This window comes from Medicago truncatula, chromosome 4 (assembly GCF_003473485.1).
Source record: "Medicago truncatula cultivar Jemalong A17 chromosome 4, MtrunA17r5.0-ANR, whole genome shotgun sequence".
Taxonomy (NCBI): Eukaryota; Viridiplantae; Streptophyta; class Magnoliopsida; order Fabales; family Fabaceae; genus Medicago; species Medicago truncatula.
The window spans coordinates 36,245,231-36,265,474 of record NC_053045.1 but is presented as its reverse complement, the minus strand read 5'-3'; the positions used below and the strand labels follow the sequence as shown (position 1 = coordinate 36,265,474).

At 32.8% G+C, this 20,244-nt stretch overlaps 4 protein-coding genes across 5 annotated transcripts; 1 reads left to right on the top strand and 3 right to left on the bottom strand.

Moving 5' to 3' along the window:
• Positions 1–1,371: 1,371 nt before the first annotated feature.
• LOC25492829 (pectinesterase PPME1) lies at positions 1,372–2,849 on the top strand. Its single transcript, XM_013601076.1, has 4 exons — positions 1,372–1,866; positions 1,960–2,166; positions 2,315–2,556; positions 2,690–2,849. The coding sequence occupies exons 1-4, from the start codon at positions 1,372–1,374 to the stop codon at positions 2,847–2,849; spliced, it is 1,104 nt and encodes a 367-aa protein (XP_013456530.1).
• A 729-nt stretch (positions 2,850–3,578) lies between these two features.
• Positions 3,579–5,883, bottom strand: LOC25492828 (uracil-DNA glycosylase, mitochondrial). The gene is made up of 7 exons (XM_013601075.1): positions 5,748–5,883; positions 5,446–5,672; positions 5,210–5,368; positions 4,865–4,895; positions 4,565–4,706; positions 4,379–4,462; positions 3,579–3,645 (listed from the first exon to the last, which is right to left on the bottom strand). The coding sequence occupies exons 1-7, from the start codon at positions 5,881–5,883 to the stop codon at positions 3,579–3,581; spliced, it is 846 nt and encodes a 281-aa protein (XP_013456529.1).
• Positions 5,884–10,158: 4,275 nt separating this feature from the next.
• LOC25492826 (60S ribosomal protein L7a-2) lies at positions 10,159–12,595 on the bottom strand. Its single transcript, XM_013601073.3, has 7 exons — positions 12,458–12,595; positions 12,297–12,347; positions 11,999–12,200; positions 10,992–11,161; positions 10,759–10,887; positions 10,574–10,666; positions 10,159–10,484 (listed from the first exon to the last, which is right to left on the bottom strand). The coding sequence occupies exons 1-7, from the start codon at positions 12,458–12,460 to the stop codon at positions 10,353–10,355; spliced, it is 780 nt and encodes a 259-aa protein (XP_013456527.1). The 5' UTR covers positions 12,461–12,595; the 3' UTR covers positions 10,159–10,352.
• A 1,724-nt stretch (positions 12,596–14,319) lies between these two features.
• Positions 14,320–18,543, bottom strand: LOC25492825 (E3 ubiquitin-protein ligase RNF4). 2 transcript variants are annotated; one of them, XM_013601071.3, is made up of 6 exons: positions 18,388–18,543; positions 17,469–17,841; positions 17,309–17,363; positions 16,758–16,888; positions 15,586–15,808; positions 14,320–14,677 (listed from the first exon to the last, which is right to left on the bottom strand). In XM_013601071.3, the coding sequence occupies exons 2-5, from the start codon at positions 17,802–17,804 to the stop codon at positions 15,587–15,589; spliced, it is 744 nt and encodes a 247-aa protein (XP_013456525.1). In that variant the 5' UTR covers positions 17,805–17,841; positions 18,388–18,543; the 3' UTR covers positions 14,320–14,677; position 15,586. The 2 variants fall into 2 exon arrangements, with proteins under 2 accessions (XP_013456525.1, XP_013456526.1); XM_013601072.3 differs by having other exon boundaries at positions 16,758–16,873.
• Positions 18,544–20,244: the final 1,701 nt, after the last annotated feature.

The window sequence follows — 20,244 nt, the reverse complement described above, 5'->3', positions numbered from 1 at the left end:
TTAATTGTTCTTTCATACTTTGTAATAATCAAAACTTCAAACACTTGTACAAAATCCATTTTCGTTCAGCATTTTATACATTCAAACTTTTACAAAGGTGTACCCTAAAAACAATATATTTACTCTTCACCTAATTTATTTCTATTATATACGAGGAAAATAGTCATTTTCGTCCTTGAATCTTAACAAGTTGTTATAGTAGTACTTCAATCTATCAAAATTCCAAAATAGTTTTGATTGTATACTTTGTTAGTTAAAATAGTCTTTGACGTTAAAATCTTTCGTTAATACTGTCATATCAGTCCTCAATATAATTACTTACTTTCATATAAGTCTCTATAAATACCTGTTTACTGCCATATATGTCCCTATAAGAAAAGAGTTATTGTCAACATTGAAGAATTATTTTAACGACTACTTTGACTAATGAAGTGCATAATCAGAGACTATTTTGGAATTTTGTTTCACTGAAGAACTATTGTGACTACTAAACAAAATTCATTCATAAAAAAAAAAAAAAAAAAAAATTATCTTTGCATTGGATGAATTTTTGTCTCAAAACCAATCCAAGACGCACGACAAACAACCCTAGTTTTAATATTTGTTTATTTTTTTTAAGGTGATATTTCTGTTAGTACTATATCTAAATTTATTCTATATTATAAGTATGATCGTGCTTAGAAATAAACCTTTATATTGCTATTTTTTTTTTCAATTTTTTTATTTGAATTCAAATTTACAAAAAATATTTATGATATATTTCAGTATAATACTTTGGTATAATAATAATAATAATAATAATAATAATAATAATAATAATAATAATAATGTTTTTTTACTAAAAATAATAATAATGTTTTTTCTTTTGAAACAAAAAATAATAATAATGTTAAAAACTGTGGATGTATATTTGTTCAAAAAAAAAAATTGTGATGTATTTGGTACAATTTAAAACCATATAGGATCTAGCGCATTTTTATTTTATTTTATAAGATGTGTTCTTAACTTAGATTCGATTCAAAAAAATAAAAAAAACTTACGCTAAATTTTCTCTTAAGATTCAAGGCCTAGAATCACTCTCCCAAACTCTACAATTTAGACATTTTGTATGGTTAGCAACCACAATCTATTTTTTGTGTGACAAAGAAACCACAATCCTTAACTACGTACTTAATAATAAACTAAAATATACTCTATGAACTTGAAATCAATGACCTATAAACCCCATGTTTAATTTTAGCTCTCTTCACACAAAAATGGTTGAATCAAATTGAATACTCTCCAAATTAAGTCTCAGAAATATCATATAAATTCCAGCACCAATTACACATATTCACACAAGTAAATAAAAACTTTCAAAAACAAGAAAAAATGGTCTCAAAAACAAGAACCTATGCTATTAATATTGCTATCATAGTATTATTATTTACGGTCAAAGGTGTATTATCAGATGACACAATTCCGATTCCTGCTGAAAAAACTCAATTAGATTCATGGTTTAATAGCAATGTTGGTCCATTAGAACAAAGAAAAAGTGCCCTTGACCCTGCATTAGTGACTGCAGAGGCTGGTGCTAAAGTTATTAAAGTAATGCAAGATGGTAGTGGTGATTTCAAAACCATCACTGATGCGATTAATAGCATACCTACCGGGAACACCAAACGTGTAATTGTGAGCATTGGTGGTGGAAATTATAACGAGAAAATCAAAATTGAAAGGACAAAACCTTTTGTTACATTGTATGGGACACCAGCAAATATGCCAAATTTGACATATGGTGGAACTGCAAAACAATATGGCACGGTTGATAGTGCTACATTGATTGTTGAATCAGATTATTTTGTAGCTGCTAACATGCTCATATCGGTTTGTATACTAAAATCTGTCCTTGACGAAATCTTTGCTATAACATCAACCAAAGTAAAAAATGTCAATTGAATTAATTTTTTGGTAGTACAGAATTCTGCACCAAGACCAGATGGAAAGAGCGCAGGTGCTCAAGCAGTAGCATTGAGAATTTCTGGTGACAAAGCAGCATTTTATAATTGCAAGTTTTTAGGGTTCCAGGACACAATTTGTGATGACAGGCATAATCATTTTTTTAAAGATTGCTTAATTCAAGGCACTGTGGATTTCATTTTTGGAAGTGGGACGTCACTATATTTTGTAAGTAAACAACATACTTTCATGGTATTAACATGTGTTGTATTCATGGTTTTAAAGTCATAACACAACTACGAGCAATTATCCGGAATTCAAGAATTGCTGCAATGCATCTGGTTTAATACAACAAAAAAAAAATATGATGATGCAGAAAAGTGAATTGAGAGCGCTTGGTGACGCTGGGCCAACAGTGATAGTAGCACAGGCAAGAAAAAGTGTATCAGATGCTGATTTATACTCATTTGTGCATTGTGATGTTACTGGAACTGGATCTACCACTTTCTTAGCCAGAGCATGGATGACTTATCCTAAAATTATCTTTGCTTACTCAACTATGAGTAATGTTGTTGATCCTAAAGGGTGGGATAACACCATGCACCCTGAATTTGACAAGTAAATTCCTTAATTCAACTTTGCAGTTCTGCATTTTTATGATATATATTCATCCATTAGAATATGTTAGTGTGTATATATATCATTTTAGGTTAAATATATTTTTAACATTAATACATTATGTTATTCACAGAACTTCATACTTTGGAGAATATCAGAACACAGGACCAAAGTCAGATCCCAAAGGACGTGCAACTGTCGGAAAACAACTAAGTGCAGCAGAGGTTAAACCTTTCATTACGCTTGGAATGATTCAAGGATCTAAATGGCTCCTTCCTCCTCCAAAAGTCTAATTAATGTGGCTTGAAGAGTTTTGTCGTGCACCCCGCATTTTAGTGAGTGGTGAATCTGTAGAATCATCTCCAACAACATTTTCTTCTTGTGTTTCTCCAACAACATTATTAGCTAATATCATTAAGCTTTGGCCATTATTAGCTAAAGCATCTACAACAACATTTCCTTCTCTATGTATATGGGTACCACCCACTCAATACTTCTTAGAGTAGTCTTGCAATTCATCCACCTATTTCTTAGGCGCCAAGGAACAGGGAGATTTTGATCCAAACAACTAGTTAGATTAATTTGTAACTAATGAAGACCATTAGATTAAAACAAAACTGGTTGTAGGGATTTGGAGTAACTCGAGAATTATTCCTAGAGTCAATGGATCCCTTTTCTTATTGTACGTTGTTATGTTTTAAAAACTATGTTGATTGTTTAAGAGACGACATGGCAATATATCCAATATACAGTTTGTTGAAGACAACACATTCATAATACCATTTCATAATCTCCACCAAAAGTAAAATGTTTGTTGATATTAAGAAGACAACGCATGGATAATAGACGAAATCAATTCAGAATCCGAGAACAATGTTATGCCAAATTGCTACTAGTATATAGTATTGGTCGCTATTGTGAAATTTAGAAATAAGAACACACTTCAGGGCAAAACTATCGACAGAACCATTTATACATCAAGGAAAACATGCTCAAAAAAGCACTTGAACTCTACATGAAAATTAAAATTTCCAATCTATGGGACCAATCCCATTTTGCTCCAGATATTGGTTAGTTTTAGAGAAGTGCCTGTTCAGAGAAAATCAAACAAACACAACAAAAAGTAAGAATGAAAAACTGCTTAGATTGATAAAATTAAAACTGATCAGGTGAATATACATTTAGATCTTATAATGTATAAGATCTAAGTTTCAACTTGCTTCAAGAGTCCTTAATAAAGCTAAGCAAGATATTAGAATTCAATATACTAGTGGAACAGTATTAGTGATAAAGAGATGCAATGACATCTCTGACCAAAGGGCGAGGCTACCACCGTCTTTGCTTTTGGTATTCTTTGAAACAGAATATAAGCAAAATGTAAATTTTGAATGTTGTACAGATTATATCACAATTTCCTTTTTCTTCTCTCATTTTTCATATCACAGGAACTTTTTTTTTTGACAAAACCATATCACATGAACTAGTTATTTTCACTTCCTCAATTTCTAGATTTTGAACCTTTCAGGCTCCAACAAGAATTATCTTGGGACAAAAAAAAGCTTTGATAAATGCAGAAATGGAAGATAAATTATATCAAACAACTGTATATGCACAAAGAAGGTTCATATATATCACTTTGCTGCGCACATTTTTTCTAATTTACTATTTCTTCATAACAACTGTCTCATGTGCCCTTATATTTCAGACAAACTTAAGCCTCGTCGTGAATGCCTATTTTATATATACATTAAGCAGAAAGTTCAAACATACTTTACAACACTGTTATATTAACACAATAAAAATAATGCAAAAACTAACTTACTTGCAGCCGAAGAAACCTCCTTTCACAGTAGCTCCAGAAGGATGTTCAGCTTTCAGAATATGATGCTTGGTTTGATCAATTAAGCTGAATATAAGACACCCAAAGTGAGAAGAATAACTTGCTTGTCGCCCATTCCGCTAAAATAAACAATTACGCCAAATTTATAGAATCAACTAATGGCAGTACCGAATTTTCTCCTGAGCATACTCTCCCCACAGCAGAAACACAAGTCCTTCCTTCTTCTCTGAGATCGTTTTGATAACAGCATCCGTAAATTGTTCCCAGCCTATGTTTGCATGTGCATTTGCATTATTTTCATTTATCCTACCTGAATTGAAAGCTAGTTACAAAATACTAGTATACAAACATAATACACCAAACATAGTAAGGGTAATTTTCATACTAGATCATCATGCACAAATAGTTTATGACTTTAAGTCACCAATACTATTGATTAAAAGTTCACAAAAATGTAAAATATCTAACCTGTGAGAACAGCATTCAGCAAGAGAACGCCCTGAAATTAAGTTAAAGTTGTGGTCAGAGAATAGTTTTTGAAAAACAAAATCTACTAATACTATGTTAAACCATCTACACAAATTTGTGAATAACAGAAAAATACATATTGGTCCACAATGTATTCACTAACCCTGTATGCTTTAATTACGAATGACTAATCCACAAATCTGAAATCCGTCATTTTAGTATATTTTATTAGGAAATCACTCTTTTTGCATAAAACAAATGTGAAATGTTATGGACAAGATTCTTTAAAGAATGATCACAATATCAAAATAACCAATTTCTATAGAAGCTTTAATGAATGGTTACCTGCAGAGCCCATTTTTCAAGATTGCCATGACGTAGAACCTTACAATCAAGATCATTCTTAACCTCCTTAAGTACATTCTTCAAAGTGGATGGAAATTGGACTCCTCGAGGAACCGAGAATGATAGCCCCATTGCTTGACCAGGTCCAGAATAAGGTTCCTAAAAGAACCAAAATCAAAATCAGTGAACAAAAAGATAGAGAATGAAAACTGAAATTCAAACAGAAATCCACAAACCTGGCCAAGGATCACAGCCTTAACAGAATGAAAAGGAGTAGTGTTAAAAGCATCGAAAATCAAATGCGGAGGAGGATATACAGAATCTTTGAAAGCAAAATACTCATTTCCAACGAACATGCAAAGAGCCAGGGCGTACGATTTCTGAAATTCATCAGGTAAAGCTTCCAACCAAGATTGTTCCACAAGCATATCAGGTAGTTTAATGCGACCCGTAACCATAGATTCTGATAAAGAAAATATGATTAGAAACAAGAGAACCTGTTATATTATAGCTAAGTAAGTATCAATATCATACATACTGTCATTGTGTTTAGGAAGCCTTTTGAGGCAGATTTTGCGGTTTCTCTTCGATTTTTTTGCAGCAGAGAGGGTGGAGGAGCCATCGGTTTTCATGTCCTTGGAAGCATGATCAGGTTTGGAAGATGAAGAAGCCATTTTCTTTACTGTTATTCACAAAACAAAGCTTGATTTGAAATGGTGAGTGAGAATGTATGTGTAGCGGGAATGTATGTAAAGCATCTATATATAAATAAGTGAGTAGTAACTTACTCATAACCGTTTCTGTTAGAGGTTTTGTGACAGCTGTCAAAGTTAGTTACTTGACAGTTGACAGCTGTGTGATTAAATTACTTATAGTATTGTGATTATTTTTTTAGTTAGAAAATGAATGAGAGCATGTTTCCTTTGATGATGAATCAAATTAAATTTAGTGCAAAAACGGTATTACTGAAATTTTGTCTAACGAAATTTAAATTATCAAGTTGGATGGTTGATATGGAGGAGAACATCGAGGATTTTATCTGATATAAGAGTACTGTTCAAGTTAAAGCAAAATATTTATCCGACAATTGTAAGACCAAGGATGTTGTATGGACAAAGAACCAACACATGTAGTAAGGAAAACAAAATTAGAAATGTCAACATTAGAGAAAGTTGGATTATTAGTAGAAAAGATAGTACAAATTAGACTTTAGTGGTTTGGTTATGTAAACAAAAGACTTAGATCATGTAGTAAAAAAAATAGATAAAATGGAGGATAGTCGGATCATTAAAATAGATGAAGATCTAGAAATATAGTTTATGATAGAATATTATAGTGTAATTTGAAGCATACATAATTATTATTATTTTTTAAAGGAATAGTTATTAAATTTATAAGACCTTTACTTTTAACATGATACCTTACTTGAACTAGTGTTGCAACAAAAAAAAAAAACTTGAACTAGATGAATCCATAAAATTAGTACTTCCTCCGTCCCAGTTTAACTGAGCCAATTTTCCATTTCACAGAGATTAAGAAAAATGTATAAAGAAAAGAGAAAGAGAAATAGTTTTGAGTGTCTTTGTTAAGTATTGGTGCATTTTTCTTTATCATAAATATAAAGTAGAATATATTTAATTGGAAGCAGTGAAAATAGTATTAATTAGAGTTATAATTGAAAAAAAGTAATTAATGTTGTATTGAAAAGTGAAATGAGTCAAGATTCTTGGGACAATATTTTGTTACAAATGGCTTAGTACATAATTAATATTTTTCGATTTTCCTTGTAATATTAACAATTATGATTTTCCACCTTAATTTTCATTTTCACTTTGGTCTTTTATCCTGTTTTTATTCTTTTGTCAAATTTCAGATTTATGTTTATATAATTATAATCATAAACATATTTGAACCTAACTCCGGTTTAAAAAAATCCATCAGTTTTAATTAAACACATAATTCTTAAAAATTTCTCAACAAAAACATTTTAAGTATTAAGAGATTTTCCTTCAAAAAAAAAAAAGTATTAAGAGATTTAAAGTAGAATGTACTTCATTTTTATGTGATATTATGAACTAGGTTTAATAAATTTCATGTTCAATCTCAAGAATCTCAAACCATCTTTACTTATATTCTCTCTAGCTGAACATTTTTCTAAAACTTGATTGAGAGTCTCTTGTTATAACAATTACGAGCTCTCTTGTCACTTTCCTTTTTTATTTTAATTTATTTAGGGCATGCAGATGATTGCTCATTTGCTTAAAAAAAACTTGTGTTATACTAAAAAATATATATATTCTACTTGACAAAATATATAGCAGAAATTGAAAAACCATTGCCAAAAAATTGATATAAAATAGATTAAAGACCAAGTATTCAAAAATTTAGTATAATCGCTAAAATCGCAATGTTGATGCATCTTTGTCTATCTTACTGAACAAAGCAGGCAGTGAAATTTGTATAAGGGATAATCAATGGCGTTTTATGCTTGTAAAAACTGAAATTTGTGAACTCTCTCGTGTTTAGTCGCTCCATTGATATGAAGTGCATAAAACAATGAAATGTCATAGCTCCTCTTCCATAGTTCATTGTTAGGTACTATTCTTCACAGCTTCACTTGCAAATTCTTTAAACCCACTTATAAACTACTCACTCTCACCGATATCTCTATTAAACCAATCAGACCCTAAATGCTTAACAACTGCAGCTTCTCCATTTTGAACCTTGCAGACTCCAACAAGAGTTATCTTGTGACAAGAAGCCTTTGATCAATGCAGAAATGGAAGGTAAGTTACAAAAATCAAAGTATCGTGCAAACAATCAACTAAAACAGGTTCATATACATACACTAAGAAGAAAGTTCAAACATACTTTATAACACTGCTATATTAACACAATAAATAGAATGCAAAAACCAACTTACTTGCAGCTAAAGAAACCTCTTTCCACAGTCAACCTGGAGGGATGTGCAGCTTTCAGAATATGGATTCTTGGCCAGGTAGAAAACTCAAAATCCACAAACCTGGCCAAGAATCACAACCTTAACAGGATGAAAAGGAGTAGTATTAAGAGCATTGAAAATCAAATGCTGAGGAGGATTTACAGCAGAAGATGCAGAGCCTTTGAAATCAAAAATCTGGAATTCACCAGGTAAACCTTCCAACCAAGATTGCTCCACAAGCATATCCATTAGTTTAATGCGACCCGTAGCTAAAGATTATGATAAAGAAATATCATTAGAAACGAAAGAACCTGTTATATTATAATTTATAGCTAAGCTGCATACATTAACAATGATTATACCATTGTGTAATTTAGATATCCTTTCAAGGCGTATTTCGCAGTTTTTCAAGTGCTTGGAAGCTCGATCAGTTTCAGAAATGCCATCAGTTTTCAAGCACTTTTGGGGTTTCTGAGAATGCTTGATCGGATTCAGAAGCCATTCTCTGGTATTTTCACAGAAGAAACTTTGAAATGCTGAGTGAGTCTGTGTAAGCTGTAGCGGGAAAGTAAGTAAAGCAGCTTTATATAAGCGCGCCAATAATAGAAGATGGTAAATTTAAAACAGTCAATATAACTTTTTTCAGAAAATATTTGCACAAGTTTGGTGGTTGACATGAAGAAGAGTCTCGGGTGTTTTATGTGATATGAATGTAGCATTCAAATTGAAGCGGAAATTTTATCAAATAATAGTAAGATCGACGATGTTGTATGAAATAGAATGTTGGACAGTGAAGAACCAACACAAGAATAGAATAAGTGTATCGAAGATGAGGATTTTGTTTTGGATATGTGGTATGACTACATGAGATACGATTAGAAACGGCCTCATTAAAAAAAGAGTTGGGGTTGCACCTACAATAGAAAATGTGGTGAAAAATAGAATATATGATTTAGGATATGTGGGAGCTTTTGTAGCAAGAAGTTAATGGAGGATAATCATATCGATCACCAAAGACATGAAAAACACCTATAAAACTAGAAAACTGTTAAGAAAGACATATAGACTATTGAGTTATGTTGAAATATGGTTTATGATAAAACATTATAGTAAAATTTGATTCATGTAGTTGACATGTATGATTTTAATTTTTTTTAAAGGAATAGTTATTGAATTTATTAGACTTTTACTCTCAACATGTTAAATTACTTGAGCTGGGATACAGATAAAGGCTTTTAATTGCTCTAAACCGGCTGAACGACTTACCCTTGCACAAAATGGATTTTGAATTGGACTCCAAATTAGTCTCCATTATCAGTGAATTCGGTTGTATTATATATTAATCTTGTGAACTTTCTCATTATTAGAAGACAAGTAAATGAAATTACCCATAATCTTTAACAAATTAAGGTGGCTCCATTTAAACTAATTGCCACATTGTTATAAACGAATGCATTAAACTTCTTTGCATGAAGAAAACAACGTAAAAGTAAGATGAATTTTGAATGGTAGAGTTGACCATCTTTGCGTGAAGTTACATCTTGCTCGTTGTATGTATAATGTTGACGTGTTTGCCAGACGCACTAATAGTAGAGTTGACCTTTATAGACAACAAAGGAATGTCATATCTCCTCTACAAAGTTCACTGATAGGTAATATTGTTCCCAATTTCACTTGTAACTTCTCAGATCTCCCATTTTTCTAAATCTATTAAGATTTCTTCATGAACAGCTATTAAACCTCAGCATCTTACTACTAAACATCACAATACAAAGGTAAAACTCTGGTTTGAACATTCTCATTGCGCTTTGATGTTCTAATATAGAATGATAACTAACTTTTTTCTTCATTTTCCTAGCTTCAACTGACATAACCATATACCACAATGTAACAAATGCAAATGATACTTGCCCAGTATGGGCAAGTGTGATTGGATTGAAATGAGACGTTAGATCTATGACTATTTGATTCTACAATTTAAATTTTAATAAAAACATTTGATCATATGATTATACCAAAATTCTGTTGCCAGAGGTAATATTGTTTATGATGAATCCAGGATAACTTGAAGAAAAAATAATACTCCGGCTATTGTAAATAACAAACGTTTTTGTTAGGAAATCAAGACTACAAAAAAAACTTCAATTTGAGTAAATAACACAAAATTGGCATAAAGAAACAACAGAATATAACACACAACTCCTAGGTCATTCTCTGGGCAGCCTCCTTGGCAATAAGCCTTTCCTTTGCCTTGGTCTTGGCTTGGGATTTGGAACCCATGATTCCACCACCCCACTTCTTCCTGTACTCCTCATACTTGTCATTGAAATTTGCCTAAAATAAAACCAACAAAAAAAATCAGTTTAAATGGCAAGATTATATAAATAGTAGAGAACAAAAATGAAAATAAAATTATATGCCACCTTAATCGCCTCTAGGACCCTGCTGAACTCCATTTTGTCTTCATTTTTAACCGTGGTCAAGCACAAAACAGCAGCAGTTTTCTTATGGACAACCTGTTTTAAGTGTAGGGAGATTAAATTAGTCATTACATGAATTCAATTCAGTCATAAATCATATATAGGTATTCAAATCACAACAAACTTACAGTTCCTAGGCGGGCCTTGCCCTTAACAATACAGTATGGGATTTCCATCTTCCTGCACAAGGCTGGAAGCCAGACAACTAATTCAATGGGGTCGACATCGTGAGCAATCACGACAAGCTGGGCTTTATTCTGTAAAGAAAATAAAGCTTAATCAGTCATTCATCAATATCACAAAGTAAAATAACAAATTAGAAGGAAAAATCAGCAATCTTGTAACATGACAGAAAGACAACCTGCTCAATGAGGTAGGTAACATGATTGAGGCCATACTTCACATTAATAGGCTTCTTAGTTTCAACTGTTTTGCCCTCAGCTTCTGCCTGAGCCCTTTTCAAAAGCCTCTCCTTCTTCTCAGCCTTGTCCTCAGGCCTGTACTTCAGAAGTATCTTGAACAAGCTTGTGGCTGCAGAGGAACGACAATCAAAGATGATAAAAAATCACATTCAATATAAAGCAACAAAAATGAACAAAGAATCAGTATATTGTTATATCAGGGAACCCAACTAATAAAGTACTCCCTCCAGACTCTAATATAACCATAACGAACAATTGTTTAATGTCAAAACAAACAAGTAAAATGCTTAGCAGTGCTATAAATTACAACCTAATGTGTATGGCAGTAAAATAACATTTGAGATAACAAAAACTGTCAAAGTAACAGCATACTCAATCTACCATTTCATAGGAAGAAATCAGTAGAAAGAAACCAAAGCAATGAAATCACAAAATTACCAGCCTTTATGCAGCACATGCAAAGTTATCAAGCTAATTTCATGAGCATTGATAAATTATTTCGAAAGCAAGGATTCATTCAAATAAGGGCTGTTTTGGATTGGCTTGTTAGAGTTTACTAATAGCATAAGTATTCCGACTGTTTGGGAGAAGTTATAAAAACATACAAAAACAACTTAACTTCGTTTCATACAAATAGCTGATAATCATGATAAACACTAATGCAACAAGCTGCAAATGGCCAAAACCCTGATTAATTTTGTTTTCAAAATATTTTCATGAGTCCACAAAGATAGCATATGAAAACAACCTATTTATCTTTTGCTATAGAAATAGCTTATACAAAACTTATGCTATTAGTTGTAGATAAGCAAGCTTTTTATCCAAGGTCCTATATTAATTTTACAATTTACCATAATTAACATATTACAAAAATTGATAATAACAGATAAATAACTCTAAGAGCACTCAAAATCAGATCGAAACATTACAATAATTTATTTCTGACCTAGATTTTTGTCGAGGGTCTTAGTGAACTGGTTCAAAGCTGGTGGAACCTTCAATCTCTGCTTCAAAATCCTCTTCTTCCTCTGCACCTGAACATTCTTCGGCCACTTAACGAATCTGGTCAAATCCCTCTTGGGTGGCAATGCACCTCCAATTCCAAATTGCTTAGGACGCTTCTCGAAAAGTGGGTTCGTAACCTTCTCCTACAATTCCAAAAACAAAATCAAAAGCATTTTTAAAACAATACAAAAAATGAATTGAAAATCGTAAATGAGATTGGAATTGAAGCGGCTACTTACAGGTTTCTTCTTTGAAGCTGCAACTGGAGCTTTAACACCTTTTTTGGGAGCCTAAGAAATCAAAGACGATGAAGATAAACGTTAATTAGAGACAAAATTTGATAAGTACTGTGAAGAAATGGAGATAAACGAAGATCTGAATTGAGATAGAGTTTACGCACCATTGCTGCTGGTGCTAATGCTCTGTGTCTGTGCTGTGCTGTGCGGTGACGAAAACTCTCCGAAGAAAAACCCTAGTTGGAGTCCGATTTTATATGTCTAAACTTGGGCCTGTTTACTACCGGTCCAGCCCATTTTTTACTTTTTCGTTACCAAAAAAATATTTTTTATTTTCTAAGAATATTTAATAAATGTGAATGTAGGAAGATGTTATAGTTAATTGAGCTTTATTTCTATGAGACTAATAACAAGTGGAGAAATATGTAAATAATATCTGTGAGAATAAAAAATATCCCAACAATTTTTCAAAACTAAAGAAACATGCTCAATCCAACACTTTCAAAATTAACAACATTATACACCTTGAAACAAACACACTTTTGAGTGTATTTGCATGTTGTATGTGATAATGGGACAAAGTTAGTTTCAATCTTTTTTATGCTTGAAGTTTTTAAGGGAGAATATTAAATGCTTAAAAGCTCTTCTTTGAACTTCATAACAATCAAAAGATTTAAAGAAGACCGAGATGGTTTGCTCTAGTTTTCCAATATTGGCATACAACTTGGAAAGCGTATCGCCCATTAGTTCAGGTGTGATTGCAAGAGCACCACGTCCAAATAATTGAGGACTACCATCACTATTTATGAGGTTTTGGGTCATAATGCAAGAGGTGTTGTTCAGGGCATGGGACTTTGGCTCCCTTATCGTCATCATTGCAAATTCTTGTTCAAATAAACGTGGAAGTGTGAATCATAAACAAATTTCCACAGCTCATCTTTCCACCATTGTGTTTTTTTTTTTTCTTAAGAAAAAAACTCTCACATAAACGAGAAGGATAAAACCACTACGGTGGAAACAAGACACCACCGCCACCAAACACCGTCAAGGCCCTTATTGATAGGAAGGTGCCACCTCTACATATAGTGGTACTGTGGGGCAAGACCCGTGATAGCAACCGTATCAAATGCTTGTACAATCATGTCTAAAGATTGCAAAAAAACCTCCATAAAAACACAACCTAAGGAAAGATAGTAAACATGATAGGATGAAGATGGATAAATCGGGGTAGCATGAATACTATTGGAGGAAAAAGATGAAATACACATAAGAGGATCGAAGAGCTACTATAGAGACGAGGGCAAGAACTTTTGAAACCTCAAAAGAACATTTCATATTCGAAGAAGATGGTGAATAGGAATGGAGTAAGGATAGAAACTGAAGGGACATTGAATCAAAGAAATTGAACGATGATTCATCAAACAATCATCAACGTCCCTTTAAACCTGTAACCCATGGCCCCCAAGATGTCGTAGAGTACTTGAGATCTTTGTTAAGGACCAAGGTGTCATTAAAAGGGAAAGCAAATCCTCGACTCCAATCAAATTGAGGGAACCTTTCAGTTGTCCAAATCAAATCCCCCAAGTTAGCTCTGCAACCTTTCTCACGAGTCATATCAAAACCACAAGTAAAATAGTTGAATCATATAATACTCACTTTAGCACCACTAAAGCTTTTAGATAGAAATTTTAGTAATCAAAAGAACCTCCTTTAGAAAGAGGACGTCTCTCATATTTTGGAGAGAAGCGCGCAAGATTTATATACAGAACAACTAAACACTAATTTATGCCACATTTATTTTAGTGTTTTCAATAATTTATGTACAAGTTAAAAGAACATGTCAAAAAAATTACAATGATTATACTTATTTACAAAAAAAAAACGGCACAAGCATTAAAAAAACAATACTAGTATAAGTATTTTTGTTAAAATGTTTTAAGTAAAAACTATCAATTTGTTTTCGAATCTTGACCATCGAGTAGCAAACAACGCAGGAAAGTAAGCTGATAACTAAAGCAGATAGCAATTCATACTGGCAAAATGTTGCATTAACGGGGAATCAAAGGAATTCTACCAATAAACTCAAGGATTTAATATACATACATAAATCCCTGGAATCGATATTAGATCACAACTGGCTTTTCTAGCAGTGTATCATCCACCAAAAAAAAGATAGACGAAAGGTTCAGATTTCAGAACATGAAAGCTCAAAAAAAAAAAACTGAGCAAGGAATTGTATCCACCAAAGATCTTCATATATGTGAATGATAAATGATAAATTAAACAAAGATAAATAGCTACTTAAAACAACAAAACCACCCAGTAATCTCTGAAACTACAACTTTCTTCCAATCCCCATAACCAGCTCAGCTTGCATTGAAACCCTGTTGTAAGGCAAAAAGGCAATCAATCAACGTAAGGAACTACGGATAATTTACAATTACAGTGACAGATTGACGGGAAAAAAAATTGATGGCCTTCTAATTAAACAATTAGGAAAGAATTGGGTTTATTGCATGAGCCAAACACACATTAGCAGAATACAGTGAAATAAAAAAGAATAAGATACATCTACCTAATCGAAGTTTAAAAACAAAGCTGTTAGCCGTACAGACACAGGTATGAGTTATACAGTAGGGTATGACATGATATTTCGTATAGAAATATAAAATACAACAAGTGATAAAATCAAAAGATAAACACTGTTTCACTGAGTAAAAAAAATCATAATTTCACAAGTCAGTTTGTTTTAGATTCAAGTGAAACATGAAAAAACGCTAATAGATTTACTTTTTATCAATGGAAGCTTTTCTCACTTGCACTAAAATCTTGCTTGAGAACACCTCAAAAGATAAAAAGGGGAGCTATATGCAAAAACAAACTAAAGAGAGCTCTCAAGTTTTGTTTTGATTGGAGTAGCAGTTTTTCATTTGGCCGCAAACTATACTCAGACACGAGTATATCGTTATCATCAATAATATTGACGATATCCACTGATATCTCCAAGCACCTATTCTTTTTACTGTCTCAACATATATCATTTCCTCCCCATACCTCTTTAATTTCTGCACGCACAAGTATTTATGCATTTTTGTGATATATGCACGGGCACCTATTCTTATATATACCTTTTTCTGGAAGTAATAAAAAGAAATTTTCGAATAAAGTTGGCATAAAAAAAAAAAAAAAATCAATGATGTAAGTTACGTGTTCCCTTTCTAGACCAACTACTAACTTCATCTGTGACAAGATATCAACCAATGTCAATAATCATCGGCAATTTTGGCCATACCTCAAGCAGTTGTTGGCAGAAACACCCTTATAAGCTCTTTCACAGTAATCTTTTTTCTACAGGTGGGACATTTTGCCTGAGCACTTATAGCAGCCTTGATACACGACTTGCAAAAAATATGACCACACCTTGTTGACATTTCTTCAACCATAGGGCCCATGCATATAGGACAGGTGAAGACAGGTTCCTTTGGAGGCTCAGGTGGCTTTTTGACACTTTCCATCTACAGAAGGGACATCCAAATCAAGTCAAAAATTAGAACTCCAGTAAACCTTCATAGCATTTATATAAGTTTTTGTTTGTTGGAGGTGGTGATTAAATAACAATAGACGATAAAGAAATGTATTATAAAAACTAAAACAAATCTCCAAGGATGAAGCAACACCTTTTTTTTTTTACCAAGCATGAGGCAAAACTTATATATTGAAAATAATGTGATTTAAAGCAGTGCAGTACTAAAGAGATTTAAAAAAAGCAGGAAAAAAAACTAGTGCATCGAAAAAGTATTGGTAACGGCTCTATAAAAGGTAGAGTCAAATTATGTTTGATGTAATGAACAGCTCTAACAACACATCATCTGCAAAAGCAAGCAGCGATTGCAAGCGACACTTGCAAGTAAAAATATTTCAATTACAAACACCATAAATCTACTATCTCTGATTTTAAAATATCCATGCCAGCCCTCCTTTTGCTCAGTGGTAGCCTGTCCCCACAGAAGGAATTTTCCCTGTCCTACAACTGAAATTGACTAACTCCTCGGGTCCCCGAAAGAACCATAGAAGGACATAGTCTTGAGAAGTAAATATATATAATTGTGCAATAAGTGGTCTATATTTAGACAATATATTATAAGGATCTGTTTATTAAACTAAATGCAATTCTAGATCAACTATAACAAATAAACTAAAGGGTACTGTAAACAATTGCCTAAAGATCATTGCTAGAAACAAATCATAAAGAAGTAGTACCAAATTCTATGCCACGACAAATCATAAAGCAGTACCAAATTCTATGCCACAAGGTTGAAAACTAACTATTACTAATTCAAAAGCTAAATATTTGTCACACGTTGAAAGTTAATTAGTACAATCTGACAGCTAATTTATTCAGACAATGAAGGCTGAAAAAGCACTGAACATAAAGCAGTATGACATGTCCGAAAGAAATTTTACCGTATTGCTGCTGCTGGCGTCCAAATTTATATAAAGATCACAGTTGAAAATTGATCGTTTTGGAGATTCTCGTCTGCGTTTGTTGCGATTATTGTTGCTTAACCTAATCTGCTCTTCTGCAAAAAACATGACTGACAGGCTATATCAGCAAAAAGATACAAACTATTTTATTACACAACAAAAATCATGTGATGGGATACAATACAACAACATCAGTACAAGGCATTCTAACCTAATCAGCATAGAAATGGATTGGGGAAAGTTAGGGGAAGCGATGCTGAAAAATATAAATGCAAGCACTGGGAAAAACATGACTTAATTCCATAGCTAGCAGGAATAGTACACTCCCTAACCCTTACATAACTATAGGGAAACAAATAATGGGCTACAAATAAACTTTTAGGATATATGCCACTTGAGTTCTATTATTTCCTTTGATTACTTTGGCTGAGATAAATGTACAGGCTATAAAATTAAAACTATCTGACAATAATTGTCAACTTTAAAAAACATGATGTTTGCTTGTGAGAATAAAGGAGTTTCATGTTTACCTAAATCGACATCAACTACAGTCCTTCCACGATTTCTTCGAGAATTGTTTTTGGCCTAAGATGAGATAGACACAAAAAAATGAGATCAATTTCCAACAAGGAAATCTAGTAACAACTAGAAGACAATAGAAACAAGGAATATAGAAAAAAGGAGACAAACCTCAGCAAAAGCCCTCGGGGAAGATAAAACAACATCGTCGTCATCAATGGCTTCCACATCAATCAAAGTAGGTTCAGGTTGCGCAACTAGCTGTAGCTGATTAGCTTGAACTTCTACTTCCTGTTGCTGGTTAGCTTGAACTTCAACTTCTTGAGGCCCCAACTGAGTCAAACGCCTCTCCTGCTCACGATTCTCACCAGATGGATTCTCAGCAATCGGATTCCGAGCAGTTGAATGTTCAGCAGCCGGTACTCGGTTAAGGTCAAGATCAATAGCTGCCTTCCTCCGCCGGTTAGTTCTGATACCAACAGGCACCCTGCTTGTCCGAGTGCTCATATTCCAACCAATACTTTGCTTAATCCAAACTCAAAACCTGAAGAAGAAAAAAACCCAAAACATCATCTTAGCCAAGAATATCATAACAAAAACTCAAACTAAAAAAAATCTGAAAAATCAAAACAACATGCCAGCATTTGAATTTGAACCTGTACACATTCACAAAATGATAACATACAGTACAACAGAAAATTAGAGTAAAACAACTACTTATATTTCTCATATAATAATAAATTTTCATGTACTCAACATAAACAGTGATAGAAATTATACCGAAAACTCAAAAAACTATATTTTAGCACCAGAAAAAATATGAAGAAAAAAAAAAGTATTTCCACTATTTTATGCATAAATCTTTGAAAAAAATAACCTAGCACAATCACAAACAAAATAAAAAAAATTGAAGCACAAAAAATCAAAACTACAGATACAGGTTGAAAATCGAGTGAGAATCCATAAACACGAACTCAAATGAACTAATAATCAGTGTAGAGTCGGTGATTGAATCGATTGTTACCGATTGATGAAAAAGCGAAACCCTAAAATGAGTCAGAAAAGCATAAAAGGGGGAAAAAGTAAGTACCTGTGGCGAAATCGTTGAGGGGTGTGAAGAAGAAGAAGAAATTGTGAGAGCGAAAAGGTTAATATAATAATCTGAACGGAAGAGGAAAGGATTGTGTAATACGAAGGAATTATATAGATCTTAATGAAAGACGGAGGCAAAAAAAAAAAAAAAAGGAGAAAATGGAAGAATGAAAAAAATATTTGTAATAAAATGTGAAGGAGATAGAAGATGGGTCGGGTCGGGTCGGTCCGGGTCGGGGGAAACTGTACGAGGTTCGATTCAGACTAAATGATAACCGACCTCGTGTTGTCTCTAGTTTCTCTGCACACGCGTGCTTCCACGTATCTTACTGTCTTTGTTTTGCACGTGTTTTCTATTTTTCATCATTTTTTTATTTACTTGCCTTTTCTTAAAAAATAACTAAATAATATTTTAATTTTTTTATATAAAAAGTTAAATTATAATCACTTTTCCTCAAGAATCTCTTTCAGTTGCAGTTTCCTTTTTAATTTTTTAACGGTCATATTTTTTTGACAATAATTTTTTAAAAGTTTTCGTCATTACATATTATGATTTTTTTTATGTAAAAAAAAATATGATTTTTTTAGTTAAGGAATATATGTTATGCTATTTGTAATAAATTATTTGACAGTGTAAAAAAAAAAATTATGCTCTGTCAAAAAAAAAAAAAATGTTTAAAATCAAATAAACTCGTCTAATAAAAAATGTATTTAATCATATCAAATATTTTAAGGAAGCAATTCAATTCAAATCAATTTTCTACCATATTGCATCTCAATGGTTTGATTTTCAATCGACTCGCGTGTATCTTTTAAAATTTTAAAAAAGGAAAGAACAATTCCCTACGGTATTGCATCCCAACTGCGTACCATAACAACTCTATTTGATTGATTGATCGATCCACATATCATTCATCACATCTAAATCTGACCCCTAGGGATGCAACCCCAATTGCATGGATCACAAAGCGCCCCCTTACAAAGTTAGCATAGCAAGTTTGTGTTTGTCATTCCATCACCACCGATACTCGTTTAACATCTAATGTATTTATTAGTGTTTTTATGTTTTTCTTGTTATCTTATTTGCTTGTCTTTTGTTGTTATTTTTAGTTGCCTTGAGTTAGTCTATGTGTTTGCTTAAAAGCACGAAAATAACTCATTTTGATGGTATCATATATTGAGTAAAAGACTTATAGGGACTGTCACTAAATTCAACACTCTCCAAGTCTTAGAAATGAATTGTCAACATATGGTTGGATGTCATACCAATACGAGCAAATACCAACAATTTTTTTCTCGTACATGGAGATGAAAGACTCTGAATCTTGCATTACACTTAACCATAGAAGAAATTTGTCTGGTAGTTAAGACTAAAAGGGGTAAATCTTTCACGCACCAAATAGGTAGACTCTCTTTTGATGGGTGCCAACTGCCACATTATATCTCACCCTTAGGGCTGAAAATGAGTCGAGTCGAATTGAACATGTCTGAGCTCGACTGGATAAGAATTTGCTCGGCTCGAAACTCGACTCGAGTTCGACACGAACTCTTTTTTTAGCTCGAGTTCGACTCGTTTAAAGTTCACGAACAGTTCGGTTCGACTCGTTAGGTTCACAAACAACTCGGTTCGGCTCAATAGCTTGAATCAAATGAATCAAGAAAGAGAAAAAAGAATAAACTATGGTTTAAATGAGAAAAAATAACTCATAAACCTTTAAATTGGTCTAAAAACCAATTAAGAAATTAACTAATTGATAACACTATGGACAAATTCCCGTAGTAAGTAAGGAAAGGAGGCGCTGTTATTTTATAAGATAAGTTGCTCAACACCCTTATGTAAACTTCCAATGTGGGA